This window comes from Leopardus geoffroyi, chromosome D2 (assembly GCF_018350155.1).
Source record: "Leopardus geoffroyi isolate Oge1 chromosome D2, O.geoffroyi_Oge1_pat1.0, whole genome shotgun sequence".
NCBI classification, from domain to species: Eukaryota; Metazoa; Chordata; class Mammalia; order Carnivora; family Felidae; genus Leopardus; species Leopardus geoffroyi.
In genome coordinates this window covers 31,894,305-31,908,404 of record NC_059334.1, presented here as the reverse complement: position 1 = coordinate 31,908,404, position 14,100 = coordinate 31,894,305, and the positions used below count along the sequence as shown (strand labels likewise).

Here is a 14,100-nt window from a genome sequence, read left to right as displayed (position 1 = left end):
CTCCTATAGAAGGAGCCCAAAGAATACTGGGAAAAGGAGGGAAATGAAAAGGTAAGAATGAAACTGATCAAATGGGAAATAATGATACAATAGAGAGGATCAATGAAGCCAAGGGCAAGTTCTTTGAAAAAATTAATAAAAAATAGAAAAACTTAGCAAGACTCATCTAAAACCAGAGAGAGAGAAACAATGATAAAAAAAATTGTGATCAAATAGGGGGCATGACTACTGATTCAGAAAGACATTTTTTCTAGGAGTGTGAGAGACAACTATAAATAATGTCATGGCCACAATGGTGAAATTTCAGACAGATGGGACATTTTCCTAGAAAAATGTAACTTGCCATTTTCTGATACCAGAAAAAAAAAAAAAAAAAAGCCAGAAAACTCAAACAGAGCCGTAACTGCCGAAGATTCGGACTCAGTATTAAAAATCTGCCCAAGTACAAAAATTGGGTGCCAATCTCTGGAGACTCTTCCACAGAATGGAAGCAGAGGAAAGACCCCTCCGGTCGTTTCGTGAGGCCGAGGGGAAAACCGACATAACCATAGCAACACATCAGGCTGGTGAGGAAGAAGAACCCAGGAAGAAGAGGAAACCGAGAATAATCACAGGAGGAAAAGAATGCCACTGGTATCTTTAAAATAGGCACAGGGGCGCCTGGGTGGCGCAGTCGGTTCAGCGTCCGACTTCAGCCAGGTCACGATCTCGCGGTCCGTGAGTTCGAGCCCTGCGTCGGGCTCTGGGCTAATGGCTCAGAGCCTGGAGCCTGTTTCCGATTCTGTGTCTCCCTCTCTCTCTGCCCCTCCCCCGTTCATGCTCTGTCTCTCTCTGTCCCAAAAATAAATAAACGTTGAAAAAATAAAAATAAAAAAAAAAAAATAAGGGGCGCCTGGGTGGCGCAGTCGGTTAAGCGTCCGACTTCAGCCAGGTCACGATCTCGCGGTCCGTGAGTTCGAGCCCCGCGTCAGGCTCTGGGCTGATGGCTCAGAGCCTGGAGCCTGTTTCCAATTCTGTGTCTCCCTCTCTCTCTGCCCCTCCCCCGTTCATGCTCTGTCTCTCTCTGTCCCAAAAATAAATAAACGTTGAAAAAAAAATTTTCTTTTTAAAAATAAATAAAATAAAATAAAATAGGCACAATAATTACAGTATAAACACTGGTGTTGTCGAAGGACCTCTGATTATGGTTCATATGCGTAGAACATGGAGTAGATAGAGTTTATGTAAGTGGACGCAGTCAGGGTCAGGAGCTTCCTCGTGCATTCTGTGTAGACTATCCATGGAGCTTTTCTGTCAAAGGTAAATATTTTGTAGCCCTAGGAAAAGGTACCCCCAAATCATACCAACACGCAAAAGAATGAAGTCGGACCGTTTTCCAAACACAAAAATAAATTCTAAGTGGATCATAGACCTAAATGTAAGAGTTAAAACTGTAAGACTCTCAGGAGACAGCATAGGAGTGTATCTCCATGACCTTGGGTTAGGCAAAGACTTCTTAGGTATGACATTGAAAATATAAGCAACAAAAGGACAAACAGAAATGTTGGACTTCGTTAAAGTTGGAAAGATTTGTGCTTCCAAGGACACTCTGAAGGGAGTGAATAGAAAATGTTTGCAAATCATATATCTGAAAAGGGTCTCAAATCCAAAATATATAAAGAACTATTAGAAATCAACAACAAAAAGACAAATAGCCCAATTCAAATAATATATAGATATACATATACATATATGTGTATTATTCACATACAACTCAAGCATTTAAAGTGTACAGGTCAGGGGCACCTGGGTGGCTCAGTCGGTTGAGCATCCGACTCTTGGTTTCGGCTTAGGTCGCGATCTCACGGTTTTGTGAGTTCAAGCCCCGCGTCGGGCTCTGAGCTGACAGCGTGAAGCCTGCTTGGGAGTCTCTCTCTCTCTCTCTCTCTCCCTCTCTCTCTGCCCTTCCCCTACTTGCGCTGCCTCTGTCTCTCTCAAAATAGATAAATAAGCTGCCAAAAAGAATAAATGAAGTGTACAATTCAGTGGTTTTGAGCATATTCAGAGTTGTGCACCCACCGCCATGATCAATTTTCATCACTCCAAAAAGGAAACCCTGTGCCCATCAGTGGTCTCTGTTCATTTCCTCACTCACGAGTCTACTTTCTGTCTCTGTGGATGTTGCTGTTTGGAACACTTCATTTATTTTTTTTTTTAAGTTTATTTATTTATTTTTTTTATTTGAGAAGAAGAAAGTGTGCAAGTGGGGAGAGGGGCAGAGAGAGAGAGGGGGAGAGAGAGAATCCTAAGCAGGCTCCACACTCAGCATGGAGCCCAACAGGGGGGCTCAATCCCATGGGTCTGGGATCACGACCTGAGCCGAAATCAAGAGCTGGACGCTCAACTGACTGAGCCACCCAGGTGCCCCATGAATTACATTTTTTAATATACACCGTATAGATGGAGTCTGGCAATTGAACAAACTGTGCTCTTATTAAGACTTAGGCATCAGACGCAAAAGTGTGTTTAGTCCCTTTTTATTCTAAGCGTCATCCGGGGAGAACAACTGCCGTCCGTCACAGAGGCCCAAACGGTCACGGTAGACCTCCACGACATCCTTGCTCTTTGATGGACCGACCCCACCAGGATCTCGTGGAGAGTAGCGACTTCACATGCCACTCGAAAGGTGCTAAATGCACATTGTGTCATCAAGAATCTAAAGATTCTTAGAAATCCCAGAGTCCTCCCATTGATTTTGTAGATGAGCAAACTAACCTGGAAAGGGGTTAAAACTACCAGCAAGAGTCACGCGGCAAGTTTCTCGCGAAGCTGAGACTAGAATCTGTTCCGTCTACCTCACCTGTCTCTTCCTACAGGACTAAACTCACAGCCTCAGCAGCCTGACCCCCTTTTTTTTTAAGTTATTTGCACGTTATTTTTATGTGAAGATGACAGCAAGAATAACATGGGGGCATTCAACAGGTATGTTTTGAACCAGACTAGATTCGAAATACTTTTTCATTTCTTATGTTCCCGATGGATCGTGTCCCGATCCGTTCCTTAAAGGCTGACACATAATTTTATTCCTGCGATAGTATCGGTATTATTCAACATGGAGGGCCTTGTCCCCCCCCCCGTGTTTAAATTTAATTTCGCTCTGAATATCTGATTTGGAGAAGGGTCAATGTATTTAATCATGATTCCTTTTACATTTATAAAAATGGCGTACATTTCTCTGAATACCACTCCAGAAATATTAATTCACAATAGCACTTGCCGGATAAGTCTCTCAAAAGTTCCAAAGATTGTAATATATGTCTTCATGCTGTCATGCAAACAACTACCTGGCTCGTGTTTATGCCCTTGTTCTGAAACAAGGCGCGGAGAGAAGGGGGTCAGGAGGCCGCCATTTCTGGAGGGGGGTACGGAGGGGAGGAGACGGGGCCGAGTTCCGAGAAGGCAGCGTGAGCCCCTGTTCCCGTAAAAGCAAGGCATTCGGGGGGGGGGGTACAACAAACTCAAGGGATGAACCCCACAGTGTCACACGTGGTCTGGGGCCTGCGGCTATCTGTTCCTGTCACGTACACGGTTGGAAGATGAACTCTTGAGAACAGTCCCCCACTTAACCAGCTGTCTTCACCTCAGACCAGTGTGATTTTGGCCCCCAGAAGTTGCCCCGTGAGTCACTCGACCCATGGAAACCTCACCTCACCCTGACCTCAGGTAGGACAAAGGATGAAGAAGACCCCAAGCCTCTGGCCCCACCCACATCTCCCTCCCCCTCGGCCCACCCTCCGCCCTGTGGCTGCGACCTCAGGCCAAGGCTGGGGAGGGGCTGGGGACTGGTGTGGCCACCGGTTCGCCTCACAAAAGGGGGGAACAGGAAACCGTCTCCTGGAGTAGTGTTTGGGGTTCAGAACCCGGGGCCGGGCTGGAATGCAGGTGTGGCTAGGAAGTGGGCCAGGGGGGTTATTTCGCGCCCCCCTGTTTGGGGAGGAGGGAATGGTCACCCTTGCTCGGGGCCAGGCACGGTTCTAAGAACTTCACCCATAGTAACCCCCTGTTGTTCACAACCCGTAGGGTCTGCATTACAAGGATCTCCCTTTCTAGCTGAGGCACAGCGAGGCCAAAGTGGCTTGCCAGGCCCCACAGCGAGAGCATAACTGAGCTGGCCCAGGCCCAGGCCGTGGGCTCCTAAGCCTCGGCGGCGAGCTCCTACCCTGTACCGCCCCTTACGTGTCTTATGTGATGCCGTAGATCAGAAGCAGGGGAATGGGCCCTGCCGGCCTGCTCAGCAACCCAGAGCTGAAGCTCAAAGTCTTTGTGTTAGCGCCACATCAAGCCTCACCTGTTTGCCCAGGCCCCCCACGCCCCGGGCAGCTCGACTTGTTGGATGAGACACTGGCCGTCACGGCTTCATTTCCTGAGGGTTTTGTCAGAAAGGCCGGATGAGGAGATGAGCACAAGGTGGGTGCTGGTGGGAGGGGAGAGCAGAGGAGACCCGTGACCACAGCTGGAGGGGCGGGGCAGGAAGCAGAAGTGATGTGAAGGGTGGCTTGGGTGATGAGCTGTGTGGTGAGCCTCCCCAGGGGCTGACACCAACCATTTCAGGAGCCTCTCGTTGGGGAGACAGTGTCTGTGGGGGAGCGTCTCAACACAGGACTCCAGGTAGGGAGGAAGGCGGGTGGCAGGGAGGCTGGGAGCCCCCGGATGGGGATGGAGAGGCACGGGAGTGAGGCCGCTCTGTCCGGGGAGGGGCCTGATGGAGCAGGAAGTGCCGGGACCCACGAGACTATGCTCTGTCACTGACTCGCCGAGCGTCCTCACGCCCACTCTGGGCCTCGGTTTCCTCATATAGGAAACGGAGAGGTTACAAGGCATCGTCCGTAAGGCCCCGTCCAATACTGACGGGGAGAGCCGCTCAGAAAGCTGGAAGGAGGCTCCCTGGGAGAGAATACGAGGAGGAGCGGGACGGAGACGGAGCTCCGTGGATTAAGGTTACGAACCGTACGGGCCTCCTAAGTGGGATGGCCCGCGGGCCTTTGAAAGATTGCCCTTCTCCCATTTATCTCTCTGGGGCCGGAACCCCACCACCCCAGTGACTCCTGTGGGTGAGTCCCCATGTTTCAGAGGAGCTGGGGTCCCCGGCAGGTGCTGGAAGGGACAGGCCTCTGAGGCGTCCAGTTTGGATAGGGGTAGGGCCTGGAGACCCCGGATTACAAACAGGTCCACGTAAGCCTCCCGAGCCACCTCAAAACAGGGAAGAAGCTTCTAGCTGACGGTTGTCCGGTAGGAGGCAACACATAGGTAGCTCGCATACACTGCCTGAGTGCCACAGGGCAAGGCGATGCCAGAGGAGGCGTGGACGCCAGGAGATCTGGAGAGGGGACTTGCCGGGCCTCCCCACACGGGATGCGAGGGCATAGGCACATCCGAATTCAGGGTGCCGCTCTCCCATGAGGCTCGAGAGTGGACTGCAAAGGGAACGTGGCGAGAATAAGGGCAGTGCGTTTTTTCTTATCCAATCCCATTAAGGGCCTCGTGGGAGAGAGACAGACAGACAGACAGAGAGTGGGAGCGGTGGGGCGGGAAAAGCATGCTTGTTCCAGGGCCCACATGACACTTCTCCAGAATCCGGGCTTCTTTAGGGTCCCAGCTCCCTCCCCAAGTTTGCTATATCTACTCTCTGTCCCCTCCTCTGTGTGCAGAGCCCCGTCCCCACAAGCAGCATCTGTGGTCCTGGGGACAAAGCCATCAATCTGGATCCCCCGTTAGGCCTTAAATAATGAAACCCTAGCAAGGGGCTCCTCCCGGCTGTGTGACCTCGGGCGCATCACTTCCCATCCTGGGCCCGTCCGTACACGTGGGGGATGGGCCAGGTCTGCAAAGGTCATCGCGGCTCGGACACTCAGTCACTTTGGAGATAGCGCGTTCCCTCTCCATCCCATACAGCCTGACAGTTCACCGTCCGTACCTCTGCCCACAGCTTCCCGAAGCCCAGACGCCCCCATCTCCACAGCTCCATGGGTGCCTGTGTGCTCCTCCCGGGCCTCCTCCTCCTGCTGCTGCCCCCCCCCACCCCAGCCCCCTGCCACACGGCCGCCCGCTCCGAGTGCCGCCGCAACCGTCCGTTTGTGCCCGGCTCGATGCTGGCTGGGGAGGGCGTGGACGTGACCAGTCTCAGGCGCTCGGGCTCCTTCCCGGTGGACACAGAGAGCTTCCTGCGGCCCGACGGCACCTGCACTCTCTGCCACAACGTCCTGAAGCGGGGCGCCCTTCAGCGCCTCCCTCTGGCACTGACTGACTGGCGCGCCCAGGGCTCAGGCTGCCAGCGCCAAGTGGTCAGGGCCAAGGCCAGTTCCACCGAGGCCGTGGCCAGGGAAGCAGCCAGCAACATCCGCAACGACTGGCGGGTGGGGCTGGACGTGTCTCCCAAACCCAGCGCCAACGTGCATGTGACCGTGGCTGGCTCGCACTCCCACATGGCCAACTTCGCGGCCCAGAAGACCTTCCACGATCAGTACAGCTTCAGCACTGACTTGGTGGAATGTCGCTTCTACAGGTGAGAGCCGCGGGGGGTGGGGGGTGGGGGGTGGTGAGAAGGCGCTTGGGAAAAGGTGTGGGAAACTCACAGTGCTCTTGGGAGCCCTGGAATGGTGGCGGGGGCGGGGGGTGGGACTCGGAGGCTGCTTCCAGCAGGAGGAACCTGCACACTGGGTGGTACGGTGCCCTCGGGCCTCCTCCCCGGTGACCCTGAACAGGAAGAGCCCCGGGAGAGAACAGGCGGAGAAGAAGCAAGCAAGGCCATGCTAAGACGCCCAACACGGTGCCATTCAGATCTACTGAGTCCCCTCTGTCCTGTGGGCAGGAGACCTGGCAGGAGACTTCCCACCGCTGGGCCTCATTCGCACGTTCAGCCACAATTCGTGGCTGCCAGGTGTCGGGCTCTGTGCTGGGAACTCGGGCCACGGCACCAAACAACAGCGGTCACAACCCCAGCCCTCCAGGACGTAGGTCCCCACACCCCAGAAATGCATGGTCTCCGTGGAGGACCCGAGCCAACCACCCTGGTTCCTCTCACAGTGAGACAGGGTGCCATCTTCCCGTGTGGCCAGAGCAGTCAGGCACCCAATCCAGGGGACAGATGGACAAAGGCCACAGGACTAGTTTCCAAAGCTAGAGGGTCATGGTCGGTGCAGCATCGTCACTTTTATAACCAGAAAATAAAAAGGAAAGAAGAAAACCTTATTTTGGAAAGGACACGCAGAAATATCTATACGGCATACCCAGGTTACCAAGGGACAACAGACAGGATGGGCTTCCCCGCCAGCGCACTGGTTTGGAGCTCGGGCTTGGAGCCAGGCTGCCTGGGTTCCAGCTCTCTTTCTACCAGTTCCTTGTGACCTTGGGCAACCTTGAGGGATGGCCGAGGGGGGAAACTAACCACCGCTGGCCATCTGATGTTTCCCTCTCCCTTTAGCTCTCACCTGGTACACTCTCCCCCACTCCACCCCAATTTCCAGAGGGTCGTCAGAGACCTGCCCCCCGACTTCAACACCTCCACCGAGGCCGACTACCTCCGGCTCATCTCCAACTACGGCACCCACTTCATCCGGTCCATGGAGCTGGGCGGCCGGATCTCGGCCCTCACCGCCCTGCGCACCTGTGAGCTGGCCCTGGACGGGCTCGGGGCCAAAGAGGTGGAGGACTGCCTGGCCGTCGAGGCCCAGGTCAGCATAAGCGGCCGTGCCGACTCTTCGTCGGAATTCAAGGCCTGTGAGGAGAAGAAGAAGCACCACAAGATAACCACCTCCTTCCACCAGGCCTATCGGGAGCGCTTTTCCGAAATAGTTGGTGGCCACCACACCTCCGTAAGTGACCTGCTATTTGGGGACCAGGCCGGGCCCGAGCAGTTCTCAGCCTGGGTGACCTCGCTGCTGGACAGACCCAGCCTGGTGGACTACACCCTGGAGCCTCTGCATGTGCTCCTGGAGAGCCAGGACCCGCGGCGGGAGGCCCTGCGACAGGCCGTGAGCAAGTACGTGATGGACAGGGCCCGCTGGAAGGACTGTAGCAGGCCTTGCCCCCTGGGGCAGAAGAAGAGCCCCCACAACCCATGCCAGTGTGTCTGCCACGGCTCAGCGGTCACCAACCAGGACTGCTGTCCCCGGCAGAGGGGCCTGGCCCACTTGGAGGTCATGAACTTCCAGGCGTCGGGCCTGTGGGGAGACTCTTTCACTAGGACGGACGCCTACCTGAAGGTCTTCTTTGGAGGCCAGGAGCTGAGAGTGAGCACCGTGTGGAACGATAACAACCCCAAGTGGATGACGCGGCTGGACTTCGGGGACGTGATCCTGTCCACGGGGGGGCCCCTGAGGGTGCAGGTCTGGGACCAAGACCACGGCTGGGACGATGACCTCCTCGGCACCTGTGACCAGAACCCACAGTCTGGCTTGCACGAGGTGAGGTGTGGCCTGTCCCACGGTCACCTGAGATTCTCCTACCATGCCAAGTGCTTGCCTCACCTGAAGGGGGCCACCTGCCTGGAGTATGCCCCCCACGGTCTCCTGGGGGAGCTTCCCGGAAACCGGAGTGGGCCGGTGTGGTGAGAAGAGCCAGACTTGAGAGGACACGTGGGCCTGGCCTGAAGGGGTTCTCACAGAGGGAGCCAGAACCGATGCTCATATACCCATTAGATGGAAAACTGAGGCTTACTTCCCCCCCTCCCCCCGCTGCCCCCCCAGGGAAGTGGCTGAATTCACAGGCCGGCCCTGAGACTGCTGTCCAAACCGCCTTAGCCTCCTGATCTTCTCGAGCCCTGGAAATGAGCCGGGACCAGGCCACCGCTTAGGCCAGGAGCTGGCTAGGAGACTCTTCCTCCCAGGCTACATGGTATCATTGCACGGCTTCCTTTCGCAGCCCTTGCTGGCGGCCGAGTCCTTCATCGAGTCGGGTCTGACCCTGCCCGCCCCACCTGCTCTCCTTGGTCTGTCGTCTTTACATACCAAGCTTTGCCCTTCCGGCAAATCAAGGGCCGTCTGGACCTGCCTCATGCATGCACAGCCTGACAGAGGACTAAGAAACATGACGTTGACGTTGACCACGACGGTGACGGTTGTGGCAGAGGGGAGGATGGGGCCCGAACGTGGTCCTGGAGACCAACTTCCACATCAGCAATCCTCTAGGACAGGCGGCTCGCCCTGGGGCAGGTTTCCACTTTGGTTGGAAATGGGGGGGGGACCCCAAAGAGTTTGCTTCCCTCACAACTCTTAATTCAAGAAACAGCAGCACAAGCTCAGTGATCAGAGGCAACAGACACTCAGGTCCCGGCCGGGAGGTATCAGGAAATGGCGAGGACCAGGTGGAGCTGAAGAGCAAATGCTTTATCTAGAGGGGGCCGGAGGCTGTGTGCCCTCCAAGCATCCCTGTGCACGAACGTGAGTCCGGGGCTGGCAGGTCCTCCAGTTTCTGAAAGCAACCAGAAACCCCAAGTTCACTTCTTTGATTGTTGGCAATGCATGTCCCTTAAAAATAAACCCAGGGGCGCCTGCGTGGCTCAGTCAGTTGAGCGTCCGACTTCGGCTCAGGTCATGATCTCGCGGTCCGTGAGTTCGAGCCCCGCGTCGGGCTCTGTGCCGACAGCTCGGAGCCTGGAGCCTGCTTCGGGTTCTGTGTCTCCCTCTCTCTCTGCTCCTCCCCCCGCTCATGCTCTGTCTCTCTCTCTCTCTCTGTCTCCTTCAAAAATAAAGAAGCAATAAAAATAAAAATAAACCTACAGGGCCAAACATGGCCCAAGCCAAAGAGAACGTGTGTGCGGGCCATGATTGACCCAGAGCCGTCGGTTTGAAAACTGTAATTTCAACAGAACCCATTTGAAAGGCGGAGGGCTCTCTCTCGCCTGTCGCACAGTTCGAGGGGAGAAGGCGGTGGTTCCAACAAGGTGGTGGCCGAGGCTTCCTGGCCTTGGCGTCCGTTAAGCCCCAGAGTCTCCGGTTGCACCGTCGAATGAAGTGGTCTTTGTTTCGGGCGCCTGGGACACAGGCCTTATAGAACACGGGCCCTCGGGGGTGGGTGGCAAGATCCCTGCCTCCCAGAATTAGCAGGATTTGGCTGTGCGGGGCGGCTGTCAGAGGGGCTCAGATTTGCTGGCACGGCCTCCTGACTCTCTTTGAAACTCCCTACAAATGAAGCCCTTTGAGGTTTGGGTGGACCTGTACTCTCAAAAGCTCAGCAGTGATATCACTCTCACCCTGGATCCCCGAGTAGGGCAGGAGGGGCTGGCTGGCTCTGAAAGCCTGGTGGAAGCCAACATTTTTACACCTTTTTCCGTTCACAGCCACACACACAAACAAGAGCACCAGAAAAATCTTGAAACGTCATGCTGGCTGCTGCACTAATTGAAAATAAACACGGGTGTGGGCCGTACCCCTTGGGGAGAGCCGGGGCAGGGCAGGCCCGGCCCAGGGGACAGCCCCAACCAAAGAGGGGAGACTTGTTTACGTGCCCACATAATTACTGACCTCCAGCAATCCCTCTGTTCCCTGGGCCTGGGTTTCCCCAAAAGGACACTTTTCATTTGACTCCCATCTTAGGATGCTTTGGCAGGGGGCCACGAGCCTTTCTAGAAGGTCAGTGCCACATAAAGGGTACTGAGAGGTTATCTTGCTAACCCTCCTGGTTTTGCACATAGGGAAGCTGAGACCCAGAGGGAGGGACGGAACCATGGTTACGGAAGTTCCTGGCAGAGCCGGGGCTCTGAGTCCCGGGCACGCATAACTTTGGAGAGACTGGTGAAAAGGTGTGGGAGGACCAAGGACGAGGAACGGCCCGATGTTGTTGAGGGGCAGCTCTGGTACCCTCAGCCCTAATTCAAGACCCAGTATGACATTGTTCACTTCTACCCCCACGCAGACAATGGGAGACTGTCACACCTGAGGCCACTTGTTCGTTCCGGAGATTCTGTGCCGTACCAGATAGCTTCCATTTGTCCTTCTGAGGTTCTGTCCCCACGCCGTCACCCTGCTCTGGCCCGGGACGCCATTCTGTCTGCACGTCTGTCAGTGGGCAGGAGATGCGGGCACGGAGAGTGCGTTTGTTCCCCTCCCCCGTGAGGTGGCCATGGGCTAGCCGGGTCACTCCTCCTCCCCAGGAGGCCTCTGCCTGTCCCCCTCTTTCCGGGCTCCAGCAACCGCACCCTCTCTCATCCTTCAGACCCCCACTGGACTAATCCTGAGTTGTCACACTAGGCTTGTGCTTCTCCACAGCTCCTCACACCTTTGTAAACGGGCCCTTTATGAACAGACCTTCCGGAAATTATTATAATTTGAATTTGCCATCGGCTTCTGCTATGGTCTAAATGTTTGTGTCCCCTCAAAGTTCGTATGCTGAAATCATAGTCCCTGAGGTGATTGTATGGGTGGGGGGGGGGGTGGCTTTGGGAGGGAACATGAGTGGAAATAGAGCCCCTACCAAAGAGGCCCCAAGATCCCAGGCCCTTCTACTGTCTGAGGGCACATGAGAACGTACTCTCTACAAACAGAAAACGGGCCCAACCGAATCCGCCAGCACCTTGAGCTGAGACTTCCAGACTCCGGAACTGTGAGACGTAGATTTCTCCTGTTTGTAAGCCACCCGGTCTGTGGGATTTGATCGCCGAGAAGAGAAGCGAGCCACTCCCACTCCCTGCGGCTGAAAATGCCTGATGCTTGCTTCCCCATCGTCCTCTGCAGCTAGGAAAGGACACATGACGGGACTTGTGGGATGCACCCGCCCCCCGTGTGGGGTCCTGGCAGAAGCAGAAGTGAGCCTAGGATTTGCAACCAGTAGGGGAGGGGAGGGCGGCCCACATTCAGCAAGTGGCCAATGAACCTCAGGGTCATCCCAGCTCGGGGTGGAGGGAGGTGGACATCAGGACACCATCTCCCATCGGTCATTGGTTAGAGCTAAATTCCTTTTCTGCTAATTTCACCCAGACCCAGCATCTCTTTTTGGCCAATAAAAACCCTGGTTGATGACACGGCATCCTGTCTTCTCCCCTGGCTACTCCAACCCCCCCATCCCCTTTCCCAGCCTCCCGCCCGCCCCATTCTGCTGGCCCAGCCTTAGAAGCACTGCTCAATTGTCCCCAGCACCTCCCTCCCCCTTCCCAAGGGCATGGAGCACCGAAGGGCTGGGACCGTCCACAGGCCCCATCGTTTCACGGATGGTTATAGACAGGGTTACGGAGCACCATCTGGAAATCGGGTCCCGTCCACCAGCCACGCACAGCGTCTGGCCTCTTCTGGCCTGTCTGATGGGGGAGACAGATGTGGACATGAAGGACGGTAGGGGGAGCAGGCTGGCATCCAGCTGGGGGGGCGGGGCTCGGCTGCAATGCCTTTCTCTCATGCCCCCTCTTAGGCCCCGGTGATCTCTCCTAAGACCGGAGGCTGGTGCTGAGCACGGCCCAGTTTTTGCTTGTTTTTTTTTTTTTTTTTTTTTCAATGATTCCTTTACAGCACTTCATCTCCCTGCAGACACCTGCGTGGTCCCTGAGGTGTGGCCCTGCTGCCCTGGAGGCTGAGTCAGGGTCTGGCGTGTGTGAGCCCACGGGGACCTGCTGGAGAACAGGCAGTGGGGGGGGGGGGGGGAGGGTGGCGGGAGGGCCCTGGGCAAGGTGCAGGGCCCTTGCAGTTCTGAGAGGCTGCACATCCTCTCCCCAGTGTTGATCCCGCCACGTCTGCCACCAAGACCGGGCATTTCCTCACACTGACCTTTGTCCCCTGGTGCTCATCACCACAGCTTCTCCGGGACAGCAACATCTCCCGGACGTGTCTTCCTGCAGCCTCTTCACTGATCGCTGGGCTCCTGTCCGCTCCTCGGGGCCAACCCCCCCCCACCACCCACAGCCGCCCTGGAGCGGGCATCTAGCCCACGTTCCCGTGGCCCATGGCTCTGCCGGAGGGCCTGTGTGGGGCCCACTGCACCTGCCCCCTGGAGAAGCCAGAGGTGCTCGGGGTCCGTGTCCAAGCACCACCCGTCCCAGAACAGCCTTCACCCAACGGCCGATGGGAAGCAGGTGGCGTATAAATGGTCCAGCTCCCTCGCGGCTGGTCGGGGGGACATGTTCTACGCCGACTCCCAGGGTTCCCCAGCAGGGTTAAGCTGCCATGGCCACAGCGGCGACTTGCCTCACCACCTACGCTTTCTCGGCTGGCCTCCTTCCCGGTCTCAATTCCTCCTTCTCCTACTGGGTATTTTCTGGAATCGCCTCTCCATATAAACTACCTGCCTGGGAATCCCTGTCTCAAGGTGTGCCTCTGGAGAAACCAGCTGAGACACACATCTGATTACATCATCGCTTTGCTTAAAACTCTTCTTGGGGGACCTGGGTGGCTCAATCGGTTGAGCGTCCATCCAGCTCTTGGGCTCGGCTCAGGTCATGATCTCACAGGTCTGTGAGTTCAAGCCCCACGTCGGGCTTTGTGCTGATGGTGCAGAGCCTGCTTGGGATTCTGTCTCCCTCTCTCTCTGTCCCTCCCCTGCTCTCGCTGTCTCCCTCTCACTCAAAAATAAATAAATAAACTTAAAAAAAATCTAAAAAGAAAATATCTTTAAAACTCTTCACTCGCTCTTTGTGAGGCCCAGACTCACTAACAAGTCCCACATGCTGACCTCGCTCTCAACTCTGCCCTCGCCCTGTATCACTGAGCTTACTGCTTCCTCTGCTGGCCATGCTCTCTCTAGCCCTTCCCACATGCTGCCTCCTCTTTCTGGAACTCGTCTCTACCTTAGGTCCTTCTCAGCCTTCAGGGCTCAGTTTCAAAGGTAGTTTCTGGTACATCTGGAGGGCTCAGTCGGTTAAGCATACAACTTTGGCTCAGGTCAGGATCTCACGGTTCATGAGTCTGAGCCCGCCATTGAGCTCCACAGTGATGGTGCAGAGCCTGCTGGGATATTCCCTCTCTTTCTCTGTCTCTTTCTGCCTCTTCCATGCTTTCTTTCTCAAAAATAAATTAACTAAAAAAAAAAAAAAAAAAGGTAGTTTCCTCCAGGAAGCCTTCCCTGGCTTCCAGGTCTAGGTCACGGCCCACTGTAAGGGCAACGGCCATTTCTATCTTAGTCACAGTTGTTAAAATTTTT

At 55.3% G+C, this 14,100-nt stretch overlaps 1 protein-coding gene across 2 annotated transcripts; it reads left to right on the top strand.

The window, feature by feature from the left end:
* The first annotated feature begins 4,520 nt into the window (after window positions 1-4,520).
* PRF1 (perforin 1) lies at window positions 4,521-9,594 on the top strand. Of its 2 annotated transcripts, none has more exons than XM_045439506.1 (3): window positions 4,521-4,647; window positions 5,966-6,541; window positions 7,460-9,594. In XM_045439506.1, the coding sequence occupies exons 2-3, from the start codon at window positions 6,003-6,005 to the stop codon at window positions 8,586-8,588; spliced, it is 1,668 nt and encodes a 555-aa protein (XP_045295462.1). In that variant the 5' UTR covers window positions 4,521-4,647; window positions 5,966-6,002; the 3' UTR covers window positions 8,589-9,594. The 2 variants fall into 2 exon arrangements, with proteins under 2 accessions (XP_045295462.1, XP_045295463.1); XM_045439507.1 differs by lacking the exon at window positions 4,521-4,647 and adding an exon at window positions 4,685-4,976.
* Window positions 9,595-14,100: the final 4,506 nt, after the last annotated feature.